This window comes from Sinocyclocheilus anshuiensis, unplaced genomic scaffold, assembly GCF_001515605.1.
Source record: "Sinocyclocheilus anshuiensis isolate Anshui unplaced genomic scaffold, SAMN03320099.WGS_v1.1 scaffold480, whole genome shotgun sequence".
NCBI lineage: Eukaryota > Metazoa > Chordata > Actinopteri > Cypriniformes > Cyprinidae > Sinocyclocheilus > Sinocyclocheilus anshuiensis.
Genome location: NW_015555743.1, coordinates 659,454 through 685,495, shown reverse-complemented (window position 1 = coordinate 685,495; position 26,042 = coordinate 659,454). Strand labels below are relative to the sequence as shown.

Sequence of the window (26,042 nt, the reverse complement as noted above, 5' to 3'; positions counted from 1 at the left end):
CCAGAGACCAATAGAAAAAGAAAGTAGTGTATTAGTAGACATAGGCAAAGTGTGCAGGTTGTTAGGATTGCGCTGCTTACAGTGTGTGATGCATGGGTTGCGAGTGGTAGTGATAGTAGGGATATGGAAACACATAGTAAGAGTTGGTCATAAAAACTGAAACAGAAGTGAAAAAGGTGTAAAAAAGAGGATGAATCAAAAGCGATACTTATGTCCCTTGTCTGTGTCTCTGCACGGTGGAGTCGCACGGTAGAGTCGATGGTCTTTTATATATACATAATAAATATACACAGTATACACACATATATTATGTAAATAAAAACGTTTATTTTGGATGCAATTAATCGTTTGACAGCACTTGTTGTTATTGTTGTTGTTGTGTTTGCAGGTGGTTCCTGCCCTTCATTGGTCATATGGGCATCTGCACATCCAACGGTGTGATCAGGGATTTCGCAGGGCCTTATTTCGTATCAGTGAGTTTATATCTAATGATTGAGCTGACTGTGTTTTTATCATGAATGCATTGATGCACTTACTACTTTCAATTCTATTTTCCGCAGGAGGACAACATGGCGTTTGGAAAACCAACAAAGTGAGTTTAAAACTAGTGAATGTAGCTATGTTTCCATCCAAAGTTACGAATTAAACTTGCGCGCAAAATTGGAATATCGCATAAAACAATAAATAAATAAAGCACCGTTAAATAAGCTAATAAAGCACCGTTTCCATCCAAGTCAGTTGAAGAGAACAAAATCGTAACTTCCTAAATAACTTGTGCTAAAAATCATGAAGAAAAATGTAATTTGCTGCAGAAGGCACTGTATGTAATAATTTTTGAATACAATAAATTACGAGCTTCGGAGCGCGCAGACGAAATGCGGTCATGTTATCTTATTTTCGGAGTCTGCTGTTTGGGAACGCAGTTCTGGGAGTTAATTATAACGAAGCACTTTGACGAGACTTTGCTCGAGCATTTTAGAATGACAAATTAGCATTTTAAATACTGTGCAATGAGATCGGTGCGTTGGGTGGTCCAGTTTTATGCTGTCCCATCGCAAAGTCACATGTCTTTTTTGATGCGCATTAAGGAATTTATTCGGTAAAAGTGTTTCCATCGTAGTTTATGCGCATGTTTTCTTACCGGATAAGAAATGTATCCTACTTAGTTGAGCACATATGTTTTTTATGCACATTTTTAGAATTTGGTGTTTCCATCCAGCATTTTTTTTATTTATGCGATATCCCAAAATGCGCATAAAAATAGTTGGATGGAAACATAGCTTGTGACAGATATCACCTGTGCATATGAGACTGAATACTGTAGAAATAGTGTGTGACTAATTCAATGACTGCTGTTTTAGGTACTGGAAGCTGGATAAGAAAAAAGTGTATGGCGGCGGAGCGAACGCCTGGGATTTAGCCGTGCATGAGGCATCCGAGGAGTACAAAACCAGAATGGTCAGAGCTCTACTGTAATGTGTGCTTGTAGGGTGAGCGTATGCCCTCGTTTTCCCCAGACGGGATTACTAAAGTGCCTAAAATGTCCGGGTTTTTGCTTTGTCTTTCTATTGTTTTCATTCTTGCTGAAGGTAATGACTGAATAATAGTTTGATCAATAGCGTGCAGGCGTTGTGCATAATTTACCAATTGTTTCATGCAAGAAGGCAGGATCTACAGTAGGGGTGTGCGATATTGACAAAAATAATATCTCGATATTTTCTGGGATTTTATCGATAACGGGAATTAGACGATATTTTGGTGAGTGTGTTATTGTGCTGGTATCTTAAAGACTGCCATGGACAGCTGACTCCTAAAGTTTTTGATATTATTCATATTCTGTGCTGTGGTCAGTTCACACTGATAGAAATTAATATTTTCCAATAAGTTTAAACTGAAAAGAAATTTGTTCTTTTTCTTTTACAAAGAAAATGTTTTTAAAAATTATATATATAAAAAGTTACATTTTCTGTCTAATTAACCAGCACATTTATTTACTTGTTCTATGTCCTTATAGGGACAGTTCACTCAAAAAAAATAAATAAATAAAAATTCTGTCATCATTTACTCACCCTTAAGTTGTTCCAAACCTGCTGAGCACAAAAGAAGATATTTTGAAGAATGTCGGTAACCAAACAGTTGCTGTGGAAGTCAATGGCTACCAGCAATTTTTTGGTTACCAACAAATATCTTCTTTTGGGTTCAACAGAAAAAAGAAACTCATACAGGTTTGGAACAGCATGAGTAAATGATGACAGAACTTACATTTTTTTAGTGAACTGTCACTTTAAGGCTTATTCATACCCATGCACAATATTGTTCTAATTGCGCTGCCTTTTGTCATCTACCACTTTAAAGTGCCCCTATTATGGGTAATGAAAGGTTCATATTTTGGTTTTGGGAGTCCCCAACAATAGGTTGACATGCATGCAAGGTCAAAAAACACGTTAATTGTCTTATAATATGCATTTATTTTTACCTTATTTGCTCAACGACTCCTAAACGATTTGCTCAACGATTCATTTTTCCAAACCACTGCTTTGCGTGATGCTAATCTGCGGTGATTGGTCCGATTGGATCATGCCTGTAAAGCCTGATAAAGCAGTGTTTGTGAGTGCAGTGCTGCTTTGTGTACAGCGTTACCGGGGAAACCGCTATTTTTATGCTCCAAAAGCGACACCTAGTGGCAAAGAATGAATGTGCATTTTCATTCAGACCAATGTGAAAAGAACAACAAGTGGGCGGGCAATACGCTAATGTTTCATGTTGACATCAACGGCTTGGGATTCGTTTCAATGATTCAAAGTCGACTCTTTCTTTTGAGAGACAATAACTTTATACACGGTGCACTTTCAGATTTAAAACTTTGCAGGATGTTTTCATTCACTTAGAGCTGTGTTACACACTGCATGAACTTTAACTGCTCAAGCAGGATGGATTCTGATTCAAGGTTTAAAACCTTGATGTTATGCAGCTGTATAACTTCAATGTTATGTATAGCAGCTGTATAACTAGCTTGTACCTGACTCTGTTCTGTTGTGTTTGCAGCACAATCTGTGTTGTGATAACTGTCACTCTCATGTGGCCACGGCTCTAAACCTCATGCGCTACGATAACAGCTCCTCCTGGAACATGGTCAACCTCTGCCTGCTGTCCTTTATCCACAGCAAACACGTCAGGTGAGCTTCAGCATCAAATGAATGCAATTCTGTTGTTTTTTTGAATGCATGTTATTGATTTATCCATGTGTTTCTTTTTTATATGTGACCCTGGAGCACAAAAGCAGTCTTAAGTCGCTGGGGTATATTTGTAGCAATAGCCAACAATACATTGTATGGGTCAAAATTATCAATTTCTCTTTTATGCCAAAAACCATTAGGATATTAAGTAAAGATCATGTTCCGTGAAGATATTTTGTAAATGTCCTACCGTAAATATATCAAAACTTCATTTTTGATTAGTAATATGCATTGCTAAGAACTTCATTTGGACAACTTTAAAGATGATTTTCTCAATATTTAGATATTTTTGCACGCTCAGATTCCAGATTTTCAAATATTGTCCTATCATAACAAACCACACATCAATGGAAAGCTTATTTATTCATCTTTCAGATGATGCATAAATCTCAATTAAAAAAAATTGACCCTTATGACTGGTTTTGTGCTCCAGGGTCACCACATATATTTCTTGACCTTGTGACATGATTATAATGTCATAACTGCATAACTAGTGACGTATGCAAGACTTAAGCTCCACCCCTGCAAGCTTGTGCTCATCTGCATACACTTTTGAAAGCCACGCCCCCATATCACAACATCCAATCAACAACCGATGCACAGAACCAAGTCCCGCCCTACGTTTATTCTTTTCTGTTAAATTGTTGCAGTCGGATGTATGTCACAATAAGGAAGAAAAATGTAATTATATAACGGTAAAATAATGCATTATAGTTGTTTTGCCTTACAACTCGTTTTAGGTCTAATTCTTATTTCTCCTTGACAAAAAATAAGTGACTGACGCTTCTAGAAAGTGAAGTTTTGAGCTATATGACTGTATCTGAGCATTAGAGATGAGATGCTGTACATAAGAAGAAACTATTGCATCGTGCAAATTAGTGGGAAACTCACAAATTATTTTTATAGTTTGATGTTAACTTCGGATGCTCGAATATACATAAAACACGTTGCGCATGTAAGTGTTTTTAAGGAAATGCAATGAATTCTAAGCATATTTATGAGGTTTTATGAAAGTAAATTTAAAACGTTTTAAAACCAAGTGAAGAAAATTTAAGGAATAAATTAAAGGGGGCACAATAAATTAAAATGGTCCCTAAATGTAAATGTCTTGTATTTGCAGCGCTTCAAAATGTGAAAATACAATTTCCAACAGATCTCCACGACTTTTTAATCCATTCAACTGTTAGAAGCAGTGCAAACAACGTTTACTGCAGTTTCTGATCACACGGCAAAAAAGTGATGCTCATCCTCAGTATTTCTGATTGTTTACTTCAGAAGCAAAATGACGAGATGTTAAGTCGTGTTTCATTAGAAATTGATAAAAAAGTGAATTTATAATTAAAACAAGAACAAATATCTGCTAATGTAGTCAGAAATATCAACTTAACTCAAAGGGGAAACAGATATTTGTTCTTGTTTTAATCATAAACTCACTTAATTTTGTTCAGTTTCTTTCTCATATATTAAATTAGCATGTTTCGATGGAAAACGGAACAAAATACTGATGAAGATATTAATTTTCCGCAGTGCTTGCAACATTTAATGCCATGACTTTATGACTTTTTGTTCAGATTTAAGACCTTTTAAACCATTAATTTGTGGAATTAGGACTTTTTAAGACCCTGATTTATAATCAGAATTCCCTTGTTGCGTCTGCTCAGTGCATTGTGGGATTGCCTTCTCTGTGAAGGATACACACGACATACACACGGCTTTTAGAAGTCAGTGTGTCCTTACCTTCGACTGAATGATTTATCGTGTTTCCCCTTTATATGTCAGTGTTTTTTCCGCTGGGGCTCTCAGCGCTGCGGTGTAGAGGACAGCAGGACGGTTATCTGGAGAGAGAGATGGATTGTGGGTTTCTGTGTAAGATTATCCTCAAAAGTCATCATTTTAAAGCAATTGTTAAAGCAAAAAATGTCATGACGCTGACATTCTGACTTAGCAATGTTTCTGCGGGTCCTAAAAAGTCTTCATTTGCCCTTCAGCAAGGTCTTAAATCAGCGTAGCATTAAATGTTGCATGCACTGCAGAAAAAAAAAGTTTTGTTAATACCTAAACATCCTTAAATCCTTAATATCTCGAGTCATTTTGCTTGTCAAGTAAATGCATCTTGAGTGAAGAACGTTTAGATATTTATACTAGAACACAAGACAAAAATACTAAGTAAGAATTAATTTTTTTGCAGTGTAGCAGATATATACATATGAAGAGTTTATATGCAAAGACATGCAAAGAAATGTTCAAAAATCATGTTTTTTATTATGCAATCATGTTTTTATTGTGTTAGTTAGCTGTCATTTTTAGTTATTTTTTTAACCTAATCAAAATAACCCAGCTGCAGTTATTGATTGATTGAGATTGATTGGAATGCACAATGAAAAAACATGATTTTTGAGAATTGTTAAAAACCGAGTTATCTCTTTTTGCAAATGAACTCTTTTTAGATTTGAGAATTTGCGCTGAAAAACAAGAAAAAAAAATACTGACTCGCCTTTTTATGCGGTGTGATCAAGAAGGTACAATAAAAGTAATTTTTTTGTTATGTCTATTCAAGCCATAACATGATTAAAAAAGTAATGGAGATTGGTAAGAAAAAATGCTGCTAAAACAACTCGTTGCGTTCATTAAAATGTCTACTTGGTCTTAAAAAGTCTTAAATTTACCTGCAGAAACCCTGCTTAGAAACGGGTTTGCGGAGGAAATAATGACAGAATTTGCATTCTTGTTTAAACTAACCCTGTAATGTTACGTGCTTCTCTAAAAGGCCAGCGGTTTTTTCCACACAATGCTAAAGCAGCTCGTTCGAAGGTCTCTGTTCCTCTCTTTCTCGTGTCCTGCAGCTTTGTGGGGTTCCTGAAGACCTGGCTGCCTTTCCTGATGATCTGTGGGGTCGTCGTCACCATCGGCCTTGCTGTCAACCTGCGATGACTCTGAGAGAGATGCTGTGCACACGAGCCGCTGAACCTGGACTGAAATACAGAGACCTCTGTGCATCTAATGACACGAGACACTGACTACCAGCACCTTGGGAAATAAGTCAATTACAGGGACTTTTCCATCACATAAGCGTTTGCATTTGATAGATTTGTAATAGAATCATATCACATACGTGGATGGGGCTAAATGAAACATGGCAGCAGTCGCCTGTCAAAATGATCTCAGCGTCATTTTGAACTTTCATCAGTTGTTTTAAATGATCCTGAATGTTCTCAGGCGTATATTGTTTTACATTAATGTGAGTCTGTAAATGTGCTTAATTCCAGGTTCATTCCTTTTGACTTTTTAATGTTTACGTCTTCATTCATTTATATTATATGACCAAATACAATAATGTTTGTCCTCACTGAAGATGCACTTACATGCACAAAATATGTGACCCTGGACCAAGGATCAATTTTTTGAAATTGAGATGTATACATCAAGATGCATAAATAAGCTTTCCAATGATGTATGGTTTGTTAGGATAGGACAATATTTGGCTGAGATACAACTATTTGAAAATCTGGAATCTGAGGGTGCAAAAAAATCTAAATATTGAGAAAATCATCTTTAAAGTTGTTCAAATGAAGTTCTTAGCAATGCATATTACTAATCAAAAATTAAGTTTTGATATATTTACGGTAGGACATTTACAAAATATCTTCATGGAACATGATCTTTACTTAATATCCTAATGATTTTTGGCATAAAAGAAAAATTGATAATTTTGACCCATACAATGTATTGTTGGCTATTGCTACAAATATACCCTGAATTTAATTATTTATATAGTTTCGCACAGAGCTCAAAAGGAAAAGGGGGAGTGGCTTCATTGCATCAGATACATGTCACTTTGCTCACAGCTGATTGGTCCAGTTTGGGTTCGCGATCTCTAACCCAGAATAAAGCCTGCTCTGGAGCAAGGAAGCTGTGTAGTAAGTTACCATGGTGACTAAACCCGCTCAAAACCACCCCATCTTCTCGAGCCTTAAAACTCAGTTTGCTAGTGTTGTTAGTGCAGGATCTTTTCTCTTCAATAGTGCCACTGTACTATTAAAGCCCATTTCCACCACAGGATTGTGAGTTTTTAACTCACAAATTTGACTTTTTTCTTACAATTCCAAGTTTACATCGTGCAGCTTTTTTCCTCAGAATTCTGACTTTACACGCAATTCTGTTTTTATTTCTGCCACAGAATTAAAAATAAAAAGAGGTGCAAGAAAGTTTTTTATATATAAACCTTTGTCTCGCAATTCTGACTTTACATCTTGCGATTGTGTTTCTTTTTTGTTTCCACCACAGAAATAAAAATTTAAAAAACATTAAAAAAAAAGGTAATTGTAACTTTTTCATCTCGCAATTCTGACATTTCAGAAAAATTCTGGGGGGAAAAATGTGAGAAATAAACTTTATATAAACAATTCTGAGAAAAAGTCGGAATTGCAAGATATAAACTCAGAATTTGTACTTTTTTCTCAGTATTCTCAGTTTACATCTCGCAATTCCGCAGCAGAATTAAAAATAAAAAAGGTAATTTTGACTACTTTTTTTTTGCAGTTCTGAGAAAAAAAATGTAATTGCAAGATATAAACTTACCATTATGAGAAAAAGTTAGAACTTTGATATATAAACTCGGAATTTTGACCTTTTTCTCAGAATTCTGACATCTTGCAATTCTGTTTCTTTTTTGTTTCTGCCGCAAAATTGAAAATTAAAAAGGAAGCTGTAACTTTCTCATCACACAATTCTGACATTTCAGAAAAATTCTGAAAAGACATTGTGAGAAATAAAGCTTATATGAACAATTCTGAGAAAAAGTCGGAATTGCAAGATATAAACCCAGAATTTTTCTCAGATTTCTGAGTTTACATCTCGCAATTCTGCTTTTTATGTTCTGCAACGGAATTACAAATAAAGTTAATTGTGACTTTTTATCTCATAATTCTGACGATATGACAAAAAAGTGCAAGAAACAAAGAACTGTGAGATATCACAATGTGAGATATTCTCAGAATTGTGAGATAAAATGTCGCAATTAGGACTACCTTTTTAATTATTTGTATCTGGAAACAAGCCTCCATACTTTTCTGCATGATGTTTAATTCGTCTGAATGTGTTTGAATCAAATGCATTTTGTTAATTTTTACTGGATGTGTCTCAAGTTCACACAGAATCACATTACAAACTCCATCCACTAACTAATACTGTCTTCATCTTCAACAGTAATTGCTTTAGAATTTTAAACCCAACAACGGTTTTGATTGTAAAATTTGTGCATTTTTTTTTTTTACAGCTGTATAGTTGGGAATTTAATGCATGACAAAGGAAAGATGAGTGCTGTCAATATTGCCCAACAGTGCACTTTACATCTGAACAAAGCACAAGCTGCTCTGTAAGTGCTCCCTCTGATCAGGATGGCTGTGTTTTGGAGTATATGCAGCTCCACCCTCCCTCGCTGGCTCGTTTATATCTCAGAGATCAGAGGTGTTTCTGCTCAATCTGTTAGTGAGACAGCATGTGCACTTACTCCGGACCGCGAGGATGATGCCGCTGACGCTCGTCTGCACGATGCTGTGCGTCTCCGCGTGCGTCGCGTCGTGTCCGCCGCGCTGCGAGTGTTCTGACGCTCCGCGGACGGTGCGCTGCGCGTCTGCCGCGCTCCACCGCGTCCCCGCCGCGATCCCACGCGACGCGAGCAGCCTGATCATCACCGGCAACGCGATTCCCAGACTCGATCCCAGCGCCTTCAGCGGACCGCAGAACGCCACACTCCTGAACCTGAGCGACAACGGGTGAGAAACACACTGCTAGTCAGCTAAACCTATCGGTCTACTGTCTAGAGTAATCATGGGAAGATACAAAATCTATCTATCATCTATCTATCTGTCTGTCTGTCAGTCTATATATATATCTCTCTCTATCAAAATTCAAAATTGCTTTATTGGCATGACTGTAAAAAAAAAAATACAACATTGCCAAAGCTTGGAATATAAGTGCAGACATATAATAATAATGAAAAGATCAAAATAATAGAAGAAAACATTATAACAATTTAAACTTAAAATAAACAAATTAGAATGTGTGAACATTGAATACCACAGTTTTTAACATGTTAACACATATATCTATCATCTTTGTCTATAAATCTGTCTATCCATCTATCTGTCTATCATTTATCTATATATCTATCAATCTGTCTCTCTAACCATCCATCCATCTCTTAATGTCTGTCTATCTATCTATCTATCCACCATTATGTCTGTATTTTTACTCTTCTAACACTAGTACAGATTTAGTCATGTGCTCTTGCTGAAATCCTCAAACTCTCTCTCTGTTCTCCCAGCATAATAGAGATCGGCTCGCACGCGTTCTCCTCTCTGCTCGCGCTGCGTTCTCTAATCCTGAACAACAACCAGCTGGTTCTGATCCACCCCGAGGCGTTCTCCGTGCCTGGCAGCCCTCTGCAGGAGCTCAGCCTGCGCGCGTCGCTCTATAACTACTCGTCTCTGACCGACCTCATCACCGCCCTGCGCTGGGGAGAGCTTACAAACCTGCTTCGCCTCGATCTATCGGGCAACCGCCTCGTCCTCTTATCCCCGGGGATGTTCGCTCCTCTGCCCAACCTGCAGCATCTGCATCTGCGCAACAACTCTCTGGTGGCCATCTACAACGGCACGTTCTCTGGCGTCGAGCAACTTCTAGAGCTGGACTTGACTGGAAACGCCTTCAGAACGATCAGCGACGAGGGTCTGCGCGAGCTGGAGCGACTCGGCCGCGTGCGTTTACTTTTGGGTCAGAATCCGTATGCATGCACTTGCGAAGCGCAAGAGTTCGCAAACTGGCTAAACCGTTCGAAAGTCAGGGTGGACGATGTGGACGGGCTGTATTGCGAATTCCCTGCTTCTCTTCGTGGCGCATCTTTGCGGGGTATTAGCGCACAGGGGTTGGGGTGTTACGGTAATGTTCCCGAAGAGATTACCGACTTGTCCCTACAAACATCCTATGTTTTCCTTGGATTAGTGTTGGGATTCGTAGGCATGGTCTTCCTCTTTGTCGTCTACCTCAATCGAAAGGGTATTAAGAAGTGGATCACAGACATATATGAAGCCTGTCGAGATGTGCTGGAGGGGTATCATTACCGTTACGAGATCGACTCCGATCCACGACTGGGTCGCGTTTCGCACGGTCAGCAGCAGAGTCGGCCTCGAATGGATCCATGTTTGGCGCACATCTCTACTGATGCCCGTATCACACAGATCCCATCCGACGTGACACTATAACTGCACGATGAACCCATTTCTGTAGAAACGTTTGTAGCAAAGTGGTGTGCTTGACGGTTTCTAAATATCATTAGTGGTTGGCAGATATCATTAATTAGAAACTTGTTTGACTGATAACTGATGCAATGCCAATAAATGCATGATATTTGCTAATTAGCAACTTTGGAAAAGTTACCCCGTTTAAAATGTAATACGTAGTGGAACTATTTCAGTTACTTTATTAATGTAACTGATTACATTTAATCATTTCTGATTACTTTTCTACATTTTTTAACAAATGTTTTCAGCTGTTAATAATTTTTAACCATTTAATAGTTACAGTAGTGCCCAACACTGATTTCTGTCAGACGTTCAAAATCATTCATCACTTGAATTAAGATTCTAATAATTGAATTTAAAGCACAGCCACCATAAATCAGACTTTAGCACCTCGATTTACTTTGAGATCACTCTGAGGTTAAAAACAGATTTAAAATTATAACAAGAAACCATTTAATAGCTATGATACTGTTTTTTTAAATCTTTGCATACAGGAAACAGGATATCTAACGATGCCTTTTGGAAAAAAACAGTTAATCTTACAGTTTTTCTCAATTGCTTTGGACAATTGTACTTACTGTTTGCACACATGTGCCAAAGCATTTGCAATTTGCTCAAATCAATAAGAAATTCCAATCTGATGTGAACAAGAAGCTAATTGTTCAGAGATCTGAACTTATTGTTTCGGGAAAAAAAAGTTTCATTCGAGAATTGAGCCAAAGCAATTGAGAAAAACTGTAAAAAAATAAAGCATATTCATCAACCCAAATAGGAAATAAAACAGTTATCGAATAAGCATGTGTTCTATTCTGTGTCCATCTGTATCTGTGTGAAAATATTCAGATGTAACCCCTTTGTAATCGTTAACATTTTCATAGGTAACTGTAATTTAACTACACACTATTTTCTCAGTAACTGTAACAGATTACAGTTACATTTATTTTGTAATTAAATTTCGTAAATCCGTTACATGTAACTAGTTACTCCCCAACACTGATGCTAACACGCATACAATTTATTTGTAAAATCCACCAATGCAAGATTAGTCAACACAAAAACACAAAATTTGCTTAAATTAAACTTTTTGACACAAGATTTACCGCAAAAAAACTGTTGAATATCAGCCGGTTTTCATGAGCTCACAATATCAGTCTGTTGTTGTCTTAGAGGTTATAAGAAGACTTGAAGACGCACTGAATTACTTCTCATGCGTATCTAACCCTATTTGACTGAATTATGGTCTCCATTATATTTCATAACCTATTCACCAGATTGAAACGCTCCTCTCCATCACATTATTTGGTGCAGCCCACAGCGTTCGCTGCTACAGATTGTGTCCTCGATATTTGGCCACGGTTGAGGAAAGAAGGGAAATGAAGGGGTGTATTGGGGGAAAATGGGGCACAATGAAGGATTTGGGGTGTAATGTTCCCTGCGAGCACATAGCGAATCTCTCTGTGTGCATGTGTGCTTTCTAGAGAATTCTTGGAACTAATGACTGCAATTGATCAAGACCAGACAGCCTATATTAATCTGTGTCTCCGCTTTTGGCAAAGCAGTATATTACAGCATGTTTGAAAAACCACCTTTGGCGCGCGCGTGTGTGTGTGTGTGTGTGTGTGTGAGTGTGTGTGTGTGTGTGAGTGTGTGTGAGTGTGTGTGTGTGTGTGAGTGTGTGTGAGTGTGTGTGTGTGTGTGAGTGTGTGTGAGTGTGTGTGTGTGTGTGAGTGTGTGTGAGTGTGTGTGTGTGTGTGAGTGTGTGTGAGTGTGTGTGTGTGTGTGAGTGTGTGTGAGTGTGTGTGTGTGTGTGAGTGTGTGTGAGTGTGTGTGTGTGTGTGAGTGTGTGTGAGTGTGTGTGTGTGTGTGAGTGTGTGTGAGTGTGTGTGTGTGTGTGAGTGTGTGTGAGTGTGTGTGTGTGTGTGAGTGTGTGTGAGTGTGTGTGTGTGTGTGTGTGCATATACAGTTATGTAGCATAACAAACAGTCCACTTAAAGGAAATCTGAAATGCTTCTATTTCTATGTGAAGCAGTGCAAGTAAATCTGTAGTGTACGAATGACGTTTGCATCATTCAGTATGCATAATTTCACCAAAAATGCTTCAGAAATGTACATAAAATGTTCTGTTTGGGGTTCCTTCCTACTGCTTTTTTCCATTACCTTTCAACTCATTCATTTGATAAGATGATGCAGTGTGAGATCCAGACAGACGAGTAATAATTATGTCAGAGATCAATATTAGAAGAAGGAATAACACATTTATTAAATAAATATTAATACAATAAAAGAATAAAGTTTCAACCAAATGAAGATCTATCTTATGCAATAATTGATACTAAAGTGCAGAGTATTTCAAAGTATTATATCTGAGGGACGGAGTAGTGAATATCAGAAGAAAAAGTAGAAGATATGAGAAGAATGCAGTGAGAAGAAAGAGTAAAGAAATAAAGAAGTAAAAGAAAGAGAGTAAGAGAGCGAAAAGTAGAGCGTGGGTGCAAGGAATATATATATATATGCAGGAAACTTACATCCTCCAAAACTTTTTTTTTTTTGCACATTATATATACTTTTTCAACCCTGAAGATGTTGTCCATCTCAGATGCTAATATTGTTGACATTGGATCCATATGGAAATGTGCTCATTTTCTTATTTAAAAAACCTAAAAAAATCTAGATATTCTTAATCGCTGCATTGCACATCGAGAACAACTGATGTTAGACCAAGAGAACCTCTTAAAAAAGTAAACCTGTTAAAATTGTTTTTGAGTTTGGTGCATGAGAAATAACTCATATTTTATTTGTAGACATAACCAATGCCTGTAACACCATAAAGTGATTATTTTTTTTGTGTACACTGTACACTGACAATAATATATTCACGTTTTATTTGATTTAAAGGAAGGCAAGCATAAACGAACAAAAGGCATTTAGGAGGGTTAAGCAACACATCCGTTTCGAGGGAGTGACGTCACTGCTTACCTGCAAGTGGGCGGTGGATTTACCTGTAGCCGCAGGTAAAGTACGGCACGGCGGGGCGAAGGCACGAATCTCGCCGATCCAAGCTTTATTAGTATGAGCCGAATCTGAAAGCGCGTGCTGCGCGACGAAATCGACCCGTTTGACCCGTTTTCAGTCAGTGAATCAAAGCTAAGATCGATGAAGCGGAGGTTATAACGCGTCAGAAGGAACATATTTCACACTCGGGCTACTTCCGCGATCTTGAACGCTAGAAGTTGCGCTCAAAACAACTGAAGATTTCATCCGAGCCTATGCGGTAAGTGTCTGACACCTTGACAAACCATCTGCTCCGAGAACGACTCGCTAGAACGCTCTCGATCAATGGATCCTGGTGGATGAGTGTTTGGCCGCTTGCATTGGAAGTAATGGGACTTTCCAAAGGATTATAGGCATGCATATTTCTGTGAAGTCCGTAAATATTGTTTGCATACAGACGAGAACAGTTTGAGGCTGTTAAAAAAAAGACTAATGAAGCATTTAATGTTGTTTGGACATACAAACTACATTTTGCCAATACATGCAATGCATAAAATGCTAAAAAGTCCAAATAAAGTTTTTGGGACTGGCCGGAGTGCACTTTACAGGCCTGCCCTATAGGTCTGACTTAACTCTGTGTATACTGAAATTAATAACCAGTCCTTTCTGTGACAGTGTATTCTGGGTTTTTCTTTCCCTTCCACTTTATACATTATTATTCTCAAGAGTTTCCTCAAACTGTCTGTCTAAGGTTGATGGCAATTGACAATACTTATCTATATATATATATCAAGCATTCACAGTTTGGATGGCATGTGACAGGATTCATCGAAAACGCATGATTCTAGACAAAGAACGCAATCCTTGAGTCAAACGCTGACTGTATGAAAGGTGAAGTCACAAGGGAGTGTATTTAAAAATAACTTGATGATCGAGTAATTCCTGCCCACCAAAGAAAACCCTCTTTACTAAATTTAAACATGCTAAACTCTTAAAAACAAAGGGTCTTAATTGGCATATTTGGTTCCATGAAAAACCCTTCCAATGCTCAAAAGGTTCTTTACAGTGGAAAAGGTTCTTTGGAGAACCCAAAGTAGTGGTTCTATGCTGGCATACCTGCGAAAACCCGCTTTTGAAACCTTTATAAGAGTGTAAGAAGATGCAGCTTATATTTTTCATGTGAAATCCTGATATGACTGCTCCAAATCATGTTTGCATTTTCCAGGCTTGCATAAATAACCCTTCTATGCTATCTAGATACAGATCAGCTCGCTGTTGACATGCTTGAAATGCCTTTAGGAGCACAACACATGTAGACACAGAATGAAGGTGTCCACTATGTGGTGTGGTATTTTGACCCAGCCGGGCAAAATATGGTCAGTGGTATACTGATGCAATGTCGATTATTTGATTTCTCCATCATCATTGCACGGTTGAGTTGTGTTTTTGTTATATCTTCAGGCTTGAGGAAGTCATTGTGCAATAAATGAGAAATTTAAAATCGGAGAAATGAGAAATCTAACACTTTGAGGTTGTATATTCACTAAAAACTTTGATCAGTTTTCTTAGCACTCACTGTTTATAATTCATTTTTTTGGCTCAGTTTCTGGAACTTGGCTTTCTTGAAAGTTCCAAAAATACATCAAGCAGCACAACAGTTTCAACACTGATCATAAATCAGCATATTAGAATGATATCTGAAGGATCTGAAGACTGGAGTAATGATGCTGAAAATTCAGCGCAGCATCACAAAAATAAATTATATTTTAAAGTATATTACAATAGGACACCAATATTAGGAATTGCAATAATATTTCACAATATTATTGTTTTTTCTTTATTTTTAATCAAATAAATACAGCCTTGATGACATCATACTTATCCCAAACGGCAGTGTATGTACTTTAATACCTATGCCATAAATGATATAATGGTTAGGAGAACCTGATTGAGAATTACAAACTACATTAGAAGACTACATCTACATTACAATTAAATGGTGAAATCTAAAAGTGTGCTCATAAGCTGCTCCAAAAAAGCCTAAATTGCAAATAATGCTGTATTTTAATCATACATGCAACGTTCTGCAAAAATAGGCTCAGCACATCTCTACATGCAGGCACGATAGTGCTGCTTTGTTTATGCATGCAGTTTGAACGCTGCAACCTGTTAATACTGTATGTGAGCCTGGAGCACAAAAGCAGTCATAAGTAGCACAGGTATATTTACAGCAATAGCCAAAAATACATTGTATGGGTCAAAATTATCCATTTTTCTTTTATGCCAAAAATCATTAGGATATTAAGTAAAAATCATGTTCCATGAAGATATTTTGTACATTTCCTACTGTAAATATATCAAAACTTAATTTTTGATTAGTAATGTGCATTGCTAAGAACTTCTTGCCAAGAAGAAAAGACCCTTTTTTTTTTTTTTTTTGCACCCTCAGATTCCAGATTTTCAAATACAGTAGTCAACATTTGAAGTGGATCAAAAAAGTTAATCAGAGTTGTACTAAGACAAGAACGCATTTTGGTTTTAGGACAACTCTGATGAAAGGTTTCGATCCACTTCAAATGTTGACTAGTGTAGTTGTATCTCGGCCAAATATTGTCCTATCCTAACAAACCATACATCAATGGAAAGATTATTTATTCAGCTTCCAGATGATGTATAAATCTCAATTTCCAAATATTGACCCTTATGACTGGTTTTGTGGTCCACATATTGACTCTGTTCATGAAACAAGCCTAAGAAGCAATGCTTTGTCTCAACTCTTGATGCATTAACGTCCGTCCTATGTTCCTGCAGGTCCTGAATGTGGTGAGTTATGCCTGGCCACAGCACAGGATCACATCACAAGACGCGTCCTCATAGCTCAAGCCGCTCTAGGGCCGATGGCTACAGGCAAAGCCGCACCTACTCCAGGGACAGCAGCACCAGTCAGGAGACCTTCAAGGAGAACTACAGCGAGCAACCTCGTAGCATAGACTCGCAGTTCCCCCGTAAAACCCATCCTCTCTACGCCAATGGACGAGGCTCAGAAACCCTGGGCTTTATCCCAGGCTCCGCCGACTCTCCTCAAGGTACGCAAGCTTGCGGCTCATGCGCCTCTCTTGGCTGGAGTAGTTGCAAAGCTCTGCTTTGCTGCATTCTGACTTGTGGGCTTTACGGGTCTCGCAAACCTTGCTTGCCAGCCAACGAAAGCTCCACTGACAACCCTTTAAAAGTCGAGCCGGAACCGAGGAAGCCTAATGGATTGGCTCTGTCCAATCCCACGTGCGGCGTAAGCCTCGAACCGAGCAAAAAGATGCAGTTGCTAAGCTCTGGAAGCTTCAGGTACGGCGACGTTTATTTTGCTGGCAAGAAAGTGGAGTACCCTGCAAACTCCGAGGCGCCTCCAAGACGGACCAGAACGGCTGGAAAGGGCGACAACAACCAGCGTCCCATCAGTAACACCAGTATCTACTCGAGGGAGGATTTGGATCTAGACGACCTGGATGACGGCGGCACTGATATCGACTCGCTAATCACTAAAAAGCTTCTAGAACTTTATAAAATGCACCAGATCGAGCAGCTTGCTAAATGCACATCCGACGTGTCCTTCTCCCGGAAAACCAACGAGATCAGCGATCTGATCAACAGCATTGCTCAGGACTACAACTTGGAGGAGCAAGAAGCGGAGTGTCGGCTGGTGCACGGCGTAATACGCATCAGCACCCGCAACAAATCCTCGAAAGGTTACAAAAGCAAGGACTATAAATCGCACGATGCAATGCAGCATACTAACGGGAGGAGGGATGGAACGCTGCCCGACAGTGGGACTGAGACCATGACCTTCACCTTTAGTGATGGTAAGTAGGGCTGAAACGATTAGTCGACATTATCGACAATAAAAAATTGTCGACAAATATTTTTGTTGTCGGGTAGTCGTTTGATCTCATATGACCTAATAATGTAACAGCCTGCAATAATGCGGTTTGACCAGTGCGGCGCTGTAGTGCAATTCAAGAGAAGAAGAGCAAACGCAGCCGAACCTGAAGCTGCTGAGCAGTGTTTGGATGAATATGAAAATATATGCTGCGTGCTTTCCTATCAATAATGAAATAAACACGACAAAACTGACCGTGGTGGGAAAGCAGCAGTTAAGAAAGCATCTGATTACAGCGATGTGGATGTTTGCAGTTCGGTACTCCAGTAAAGTCCAGTCACGTTACGTTTAATTATATAGTACTTTATGCAATAGATAGCCTTAAATCAAGCAGCTTTACAGCATTAAACATGAAAAACCAGCGTCAGTGTCTCTTTTAGTTAGAATTACAACTTGATTTTCTGTTATAAAGCAGCTCTCCAGTGTGGAGCTAGCTAATGATAAAATCTTTTTATTAGTGGGGGAAAAAATATTATTTTATTAAAGTGATAGTTTGGTTTGCAGAGAAGTACGCCAGTAAAGTCCAGTCACATGTATTTATATAGTACTTTATGCAATAGATAGCCTTAAATCAAACAGCTTTACAGCATTAAACATGAAAAACATGTGCGAGTCAGTGTTGCTTTCAGTTAGAATTATGACTTGATTTTCTGTTATACAGCAGCTCTTCAGTGTGGAGCTAGCTAATGATAAAATCTTTTTATAAGTGGGAAAAAAATATTATTTTATTAAAGTGATAGTTTGGTTTGCAGAGATCAAAGCTTGATCTAGCTCAGGGCTGTTTTGATTATCATAACCCTATAAGGTATTTGAAGATAGATTAAGATAATATGATTTTCAAAAGCTGAAGTGATTACCTTTATTTATTTGTTAGAATATGTATAACTCAGTATTTTAACTAATTGCAAAAGCTGAATTATCAAAGTCTACTGATTAATCAGTGAAATGATCAACGATTAGTCGATTAACCGGCCTAATAATCGGTAGATTAATCGATTATCAAAATAGTCGTTTGTTGCAACCCTGATGGTAAGTGATGGCGGATAAGAGTGTCAGTAGGGCACGATGATGTTGGAATGTCTTTTGACGGTATTTCTCTTTCCCTCAAGGTGAACCCGAGGTGCTAGTGTCAGAATTGACACCGTCAGATGAGCTTGCCCGAAAGATGAGAGGCCACAGTGGGAAAAGTAAGCATCTTGGTTCTTGCTTCTTACACTTTCTGGATGGTTGATGTGAAAAGATCATTTACTGCCATGGTGCCATGTTAACCCTAACCATGGTGGAATTGCACCCTGAGGATGCCGTATTCTTTTCTCAATGCTCTATTGTAACGGTTCCATTTCCAAACGTTTTCTCACTCATTCTCTACTGTCGAATTGGCATTCCTGTCTTTGATCTATGCCCCCCAAAGAATAATTCCCTCTACGTAAACTGTAGTTGCAGGGCCTGAAGTTCTGACAGTGAACACTGAAGCTTCTCATCTCACTTTACAAACGTTCTTGAGGGTCCTTAGCTCGCCTCCAAGCAGTTTATTCAGTATTCTCCCATATCGGATCACATCTACCCTTCCTCACATAATGGTGGTGCTCTCATTATGTAACTTGTCTGAAGGTCTCACTTTTCTTGCGCTGTGGAATCTTTCCATGCTAGAGACATGTGCAAATGTGGGGTGTCGCTTTATGAAACTCTATACTGAAATATGTTTTTGCCTAAAATTATTGTTCAGTGCTATTGATTACTCGGCAAAATTTTGAAGGCAAATAATGACGATGAAATAAACATCCAAAGCAAACTGGTCTTCAAAACAGATATTTTTATGCATCATTTTATAATATTGAAATGTAGTTTTATACAAAACTAGCTGAGTAAATATTCGCCAGAATGAGCATCCTTTCCATTGTGGCTGTTCCGTTTTGCTTTGTCGCATTGCCGTTTACACCTGCTGTTTTAATCCATCTCTTTTGTCCACTTTCGACCACTTTCTTTGAGGGGGGAGTCTATGGGCTTTTCTGAACTTTCAATCTTATTTTGCTAAATAAGCTTGCGCAATTTGCATATGAACACGAAAGGAGACAACGGAAAACGATACAGAGAGCAGCAGCTTTCATTGCTGCTTCTACGCAGAACGCTGTGGGTTTGTGTTAGAATTAGGAATGGTAAGAGAAAGTGGGCTTTTTACATTTTTTCGCCTTCAAACCAAACGTACGATTTCAGACGGCAAAGTTTAAATCCCATCTGGTTAGTGCGCTTCAACAACACGTCTCGTAATATTTAAGAATTATGTCAGTAGGCAGAGAAGAGGTGGTCTTTTGTGGCTGTTGGAACTCATTCGACCACATGAGCATCTACACTACGAAATCAATCCGGTCGAATGGGTTTTCGACTATCTCTGGAAGTGGTCAAAAGTGGACAAGCTCAAAATGTTTGAGACCTGTGATCAGTGTTGGGGAAAGTTACTTTTAAAAGTAATGCATTACAATATTGCGTTACTCCCTAAAAAAGTAACTAATTACGTTAGTTACTTTTAATGGAAAGTAATGCATTACGTTACTTTTTAGTTACTTTTTAAATCTGGGCAGGGCTTGCTTGTTTGTTTTTAATATAAAAAGTTCTTCTTTTACAAATGTCCTTTTCACAACAAAAGTGAAATGAATATGCCTCAGGCTGAAGGAAAAGTAAATTCACGTCTGTACAGTAGAGGGCGCAGCTCAAACAAACTACATGAAGAATATGACGCAGGAGAAGAACGTTCAACACTATTCAGCAATAACACAAATGTGTCATTTTTGCTTATTAGTATGGTTGAATTAGATAATCGAAGGTCAGTAAATAAGGCAGGGATATTTGTCTTATTTAACAAATCTAATTATTGCAGGTTTATAAAATATTCTGAGTTTGCATTTGACTGTTTTTGTTCATTTCGAGGAATGCTGAATCTGTTTTTGTGCAGTGAGATGAGTAAATAATGTTCATATTTAGTCTAGAACTACAGTAACACACAACCTCTGCACTTACTCCCGATTTCTGTCACCATGGCAACACCAGAGCTGTCAGTCAATACATGGAAACAAAGTAACTAGCGTTACTTATTTGAAAAAGTAACTCCGATATTTCCTTCTAAATTAAAAAGTAATGTTACTTTACTAGTTACTTGAAAAAAGTAATCTGATTACGTAACTTGTAATGCGTTACCCCCAACACTGCCTGTTTTTAGCATTGTCCACTGGTGATCGGATCGACAAAAACACATCTTAATACCAGGTGTAAACAGGGCCTACGTCACATATCTCCACCCACACAGAAGTCACTGGCAAAGTTTTTAAAATAAAAAAGTTCTATTTTTGGCAAATATAAAAGCCTTTTCACACCAAAAGTGAAATGAATATGCCTCAGGCTGAAGGAAAAGTAAATTCACGTCTGTACAGTAGAGGGCGCAGCTCAAACAAACTACATGAAGAATATGACGCAGGAGAAGAACGTTCAACACCATTCAGCAATAACACAAATGTGTCATTTTTGCTTATTAGTATGGTTGAATTAGATAATCGAAGGTCAGTAAATAAGACAGTGATATTTGTCTTATTTAACAAATCTAATTATTGCAGGTTTATAAAATATTCTGAGTTTGCATTTGACTGTTTTTGTTCATTTCGAGGAATGCTGAATCTGTTTTTGTGCAGTGAGATGAGTAAATAATGTTCATATTTAGTCTAGAACTACAGTAACACACAACCTCTGCACTTACTCCCGATTTCTGTCACCATGGCAACACCAGAGCTGTCAGTCAATACATGGAAACAAAGTAACTAGCGTTACTTATTTGAAAAAGTAACTCCGATATTTCCTTCTAAATTAAAAAGTAATGTTACTTTACTAGTTACTTGAAAAAAGTAATCTGATTACGTAACTTGTAATGCGTTACCCCCAACACTGCCTGTTTTTAGCATTGTCCACTGGTGATCGGATCGACAAAAACACATCTTAATACCAGGTGTAAACAGGGCCTACGTCACATATCTCCACCCACACAGAAGTCACTGGCAAATCAAGAGTCTTGCTTTTGGTCGGCGCTGCGGATTGACATGTCAAAGTTCGCCAAACAAAGAAAAAATTAACATTGGGAAGTTTCTTTGCCACCATTCCCATTGAAATTTCGACGATTCTACATGACCATACCTTACAACATTTGCTGAATGCAGAGTTGCACTCTACAAGAGGTTTGAAGTCCATGAATTGCAAAAATCAACATGTTCTTTTCCTTCACAGATTACTACTCGAGCTCGGCCACAGACTCATCAGGGGCTCCGCTACTGCGCTAACACGCCAGCTGTTCCCTCTCAATTATTACTGCCTAACTAGTGTTCATCTCTGTCCTTGTGCTCCTCTCGTATTTCAGTGAAAGCAGTTATGCTAAGGACAGTTTGTGTTTGTCTGAATGCCCAAAGACTGCTGTCGTCCCACAGCTTCTGTCATGAGTGTAATGTTAAACAAAGGAGCCTGTTGCAAAAACCAATGGTTTCCTACTGCCCTCGCCAGAAGCCATGTGGATTGTTACATAATGGAAGTTTCCTGACCAAACCATTGGCATCAAAGGGTATCTAAGTATTGCTTCTAATTATACTTTTAGAGACTGTCGTCATAAGCGGTGATGTATCTAGTAAATATGCATGTATTCGGCACAGATTAATAGCAACACCGAGACTTAAACTAGTTGCCATTCATCGGAGTGCTTTGCTCTAGTAGCCCATTCAAGTGTTGCCTCAGATAAACAATCTGTCCACCTTGTTTTTTGTTTAAATGATTTAATGCAATTTAATGTTGTTTTGGGACTGTTTGCGGTCACCCACATCTGTATGGTGGAACGTCAGTTTTGAAATACTTTGTACAGATTTTTTTTGGCCAATTTTTTGTATCGAAATAAAAAGGGAGTTTCCTCTCATTTTCTGTTTTTATTCATCACCGTATTAATTTAAACTATATGCACCATTTTGTCTATTATACTGAGCGTGTTGTTTTAGAAAACAACTGTAGTTCTCTATCACGTATAAAACATATTTACACTCATACGTGTTAACCACAGAAATTTTCTGTCTTTACCGCATAGCATTTTTCTCAGAAGATTGCATTGGTGTCCGCCTCCTCCCTCTGTTTCCCTCAGGTCACTGTGCTATGAACTTGTTTAGCTGGTTTGACAATAGAAAGGAAATAAAATCCTAGTGTTTGTTGGAGTTGTACATTGCGGAGGAGGGGCAAACTCCAGAGAAAATTCCCCTCGCAACTGTCCTCTTTTAGACACTGTGCCGCCTACTGTAAAACTAGCTACTCCGTTTTACTAGTCAAGATAGTTTTGTCATATCCAACATATAGTTTTGAAGGATTAATGGGAAATTACCAATCATAATAATAATGGTTTTCTTTCTTTTTTTTTACATGGGCGTGCTACTAGCATTCTGTTGTCTTGCTTTTGGATTGTAAACCATTTCGGACTCAATTAATTACATGAAATTGCATCTTGCTTAGCTAATGTTTTGGTCAGATTAGCATAAATTCAGATGTTTATGCAGGATAAGATTGAAAATCCAAAACAACCATTTCATTCTTGAGATAAATTGATACTATAGTGAAAGTCATGCAAATGGTTATCATTCTAAAATGTATAATTTCATGTACTGTATTTTTTTTAACAAGTCATCATTTAGCATCAAAAAGTTTTTTTTTTTGGCCTTAATCATCACAAGAGGGCACTATAGTACACACTATCTAGAGAGAGGAATCTAAACCTGGAGACACTGATACAATAAAGACCAGCTATGAGTTGTTTTCATATGTATTTGTGTGTATGGTCAGTTCAGACATTATAATATTATGTCTTTAATTTGTGTACAAATCTGTACATCGAGCGCTATTGTATAGTTTTTGTAAAGAAAATGTCCAGAAGTCCAAACATGTACAGAGCACTGGTATTCAGGCCATACTAATTCTGCAGTATATAGCATAATATGTGCACATTCTATGTAAATATGCAAAATGTGCATACCTTTTGTCAGTGCATGTTAAGACCTGTATGCAACAGGTCACACTATTCTACATTGGAATGCAATTTGTAACAGAAATATGGATTAAAAATGCAAATTAAAATTTTTTTTTCCAAAATGAAAAATGGATGCTATTCTCTAACATGCAATGTTTGAAATGGTTTATAATTGCAAAAAATTGTACATGCTATTAAAAAAAAAAAAAAAATGCAGTATGCAGTTTCAGTGTCCTGGCCAGGATTTCCAAATCGCCTAAAATGTCTGGGTTTTGACTTTGTTTTTCCTTTTGATTTGCTCGCTACAGTATAGTCCTCATACATTAAATTGCTTTGACCGTTCTCTGTAGATCCCACCTTTTCAAATACTCTTCAGTCATTACCTTCAGCCAAAACCTGGACATTTTATACAATTTACATGTCCTGGAAAAAGAGGACGCAAGATCACCCTCTATATTCATATGCTGCTCAGTGTATATCCTGACATCACAAAAGCCACTGTTTAAGCACCAAAGAAATGGAATTTCTCATAAGTCACTGGCAGAGCAATCATCTGCTATAAAAACAAATACGCAGGTAAGTACTGTTCAAACAATGCGTTTACCTTTGTGCCGCTGACCCTGTAGTGTCACCATCAGACTTCCTCTGGGTACACACGTAGCAGCAAACACAACTTGTTTTATTACAATTACGCAATTTGGACTTCTTTCAGAAATAAACCTGACACTGACAAAGCATGAGGCTGCAGAAGACAATGTTTGCAACGCTTTGACACAGCAAACATGGTTAAGGTTGGAAAGAAATACTAGATTACTGAATATCGCGTTAAACAAAATGCGTACACAATCGCACAACATCACGTTTAAAGAAACAGTTCATCCAAAAAATTAACATTAGCTGAAAATGCCCTCACCCTCAGTTCATCCCAGATTAGGATGAGTTTGTTTCTTCATCAGATTTGGAGAAATGTAGCATTGCATCAGTGTCTCAGCAATGGATGCTCTGCAGTGAATGGGTGCCGTCAGAATGAGAGTCCAAACAGCTGATAAAAACATCACAATAATCCACAAGCAATCCACAGCACTCCAATCCATCAGTCTAAACAAATATGTGGCTGGATTTTGATGTGAGAGACAGCAGATGCACTTTTTCACTGGAGGAAGAGTTATGGATTATGGACTCTATGTATTTGAGTTAAAAACGTCTTAATGCTGGATGTGTTTCAGCTTTTGTCTTCTCCAGATGTTAACTGATGGACTGTAGTGGTGTGGATTACTTGTGGATTATTGTGATGTTTTTATCAGCTGTTTGGACTCTCATTCTGACGGCACCCATTCACTGCAGAGCATCCATTGCTGAGACACTGATGCAATGCTACATTTTTTACCCTAAATTACATTTTAACATGACACTTTTTTAACACTAAATCTACTGTTTTAGCATTTCAAATTGAACAAACTTCTTTGTGTCAAAAGTGTTGCTTGTGAAGTGTATTTGTGCATCTTTTCCTTCAGTAAACGACATTTGCCTTGATATTTGCTTTGAGGATCTTTTCACATTTATAAACATGATTTAGGTGTCCACATACTTTTATGGAGGGTGATGTACATTAGTTAAACTGTTTTAGGGTTTCTCTTGTATGCAAGAAAAACATCAAATGTGAGAATTGTTCTAATTATAAGTTCAGTATTCATAGAAGTGATTTAGAAGCACATGACAAACACAGGGGTTTTGATAATACCAGAATCTGTAAAAATAGATTTAATTGCAGTATATTTATGAACATACAAATGTTTTCCTCTAACTTTCTCACAGAGACAATACATGAACCTCCCATAGGTGCGGAGATCTTTTCTAGAGAGTTTCATCAAGGAATACTTTGTAGTTTCACAATCATCCCGTACAAAACGCTACAAAGGTGCTTCCAAAAAAAAAAGAAGAAGGAAACAATCAATAAATCACATACTGGTGACCTAAATACCATTACAAAGGTGCAGTAATTTCATTAAACTGTGTAACCAATAAAGCTGTGCGAAAGTCTGTAACTTGTCAGATATTTCAAACGTAACCCTTACGCAGTGTGATTTTCATCCAGCGCTCGCACCTCAGCTTTCCCACAAACACTGGAGAAGATAACGCTCTGTGGAAAGCCTGTGAGTCTTTGGGTCGCTACCTCGAGAAAAGCATGTCTATCAACAAGTCCAGCAGATCTGCCTGACCGATGACCGGCCGAAAGAAGAGCTCTGTGATGAGGCTCGGAGGGATGGTCTTTAAAGCGGACGCGGTGAGGAGGATCCGAGCAAACCGCCCTCGATCCTCTGGATGAAGAGGCACCAGGACCTCCTTCAGAGCGTGCTGAGCTTCATACTGCAGACCCTCGATGAACAGAGATGCCTTCAGACCCGGCACATCTGCAGATGGAGAATAATGCGTGAGTGCAAAATCTATGGGTAAACGCAATAATTCAGGGTACAAATTTAAATAAAGATAGATAGATAGATAGATAGATAGATAGATAGTCAGATGATAGATAGATAGATAGATAGAGATAG

General features: G+C 38.1%; 4 protein-coding genes across 4 annotated transcripts in view; 3 read left to right on the top strand and 1 right to left on the bottom strand.

Annotated features, from left to right (window-relative positions):
- Positions 1–6,567, top strand: part of LOC107673325 (transmembrane protein 222-like) — a 10,212-nt gene extending 3,645 nt beyond the window's left edge. The window contains exons 2-6 of the mRNA XM_016466868.1: positions 389–473; positions 561–592; positions 1,362–1,458; positions 3,046–3,176; positions 6,080–6,567. Coding sequence (XP_016322354.1) covers positions 389–473; positions 561–592; positions 1,362–1,458; positions 3,046–3,176; positions 6,080–6,167 — 433 coding nt within the window. The 3' untranslated portion in view covers positions 6,168–6,567. The remainder of the gene's footprint in view (positions 1–388; positions 474–560; positions 593–1,361; positions 1,459–3,045; positions 3,177–6,079) is intronic.
- Positions 6,568–8,610: 2,043 nt separating this feature from the next.
- tpbg1a (trophoblast glycoprotein 1a) lies at positions 8,611–10,498 on the top strand. The gene is made up of 2 exons (XM_016466860.1): positions 8,611–9,010; positions 9,562–10,498. The coding sequence occupies exons 1-2, from the start codon at positions 8,760–8,762 to the stop codon at positions 10,496–10,498; spliced, it is 1,188 nt and encodes a 395-aa protein (XP_016322346.1). The 5' UTR covers positions 8,611–8,759.
- A 3,021-nt stretch (positions 10,499–13,519) lies between these two features.
- kdf1a (keratinocyte differentiation factor 1a) lies at positions 13,520–23,713 on the top strand. Its single transcript, XM_016466898.1, has 4 exons — positions 13,520–13,808; positions 16,340–17,382; positions 18,569–18,646; positions 21,726–23,713. The coding sequence occupies exons 2-4, from the start codon at positions 16,359–16,361 to the stop codon at positions 21,776–21,778; spliced, it is 1,155 nt and encodes a 384-aa protein (XP_016322384.1). The 5' UTR covers positions 13,520–13,808; positions 16,340–16,358; the 3' UTR covers positions 21,779–23,713.
- A 1,525-nt stretch (positions 23,714–25,238) lies between these two features.
- nr0b2a (nuclear receptor subfamily 0, group B, member 2a) overlaps positions 25,239–26,042 on the bottom strand; it is a 3,101-nt gene continuing 2,297 nt past the window's right edge. The window contains exon 2 of the mRNA XM_016466870.1: positions 25,239–25,901. Coding sequence (XP_016322356.1) covers positions 25,660–25,901 — 242 coding nt within the window. The 3' untranslated portion in view covers positions 25,239–25,659. The remainder of the gene's footprint in view (positions 25,902–26,042) is intronic.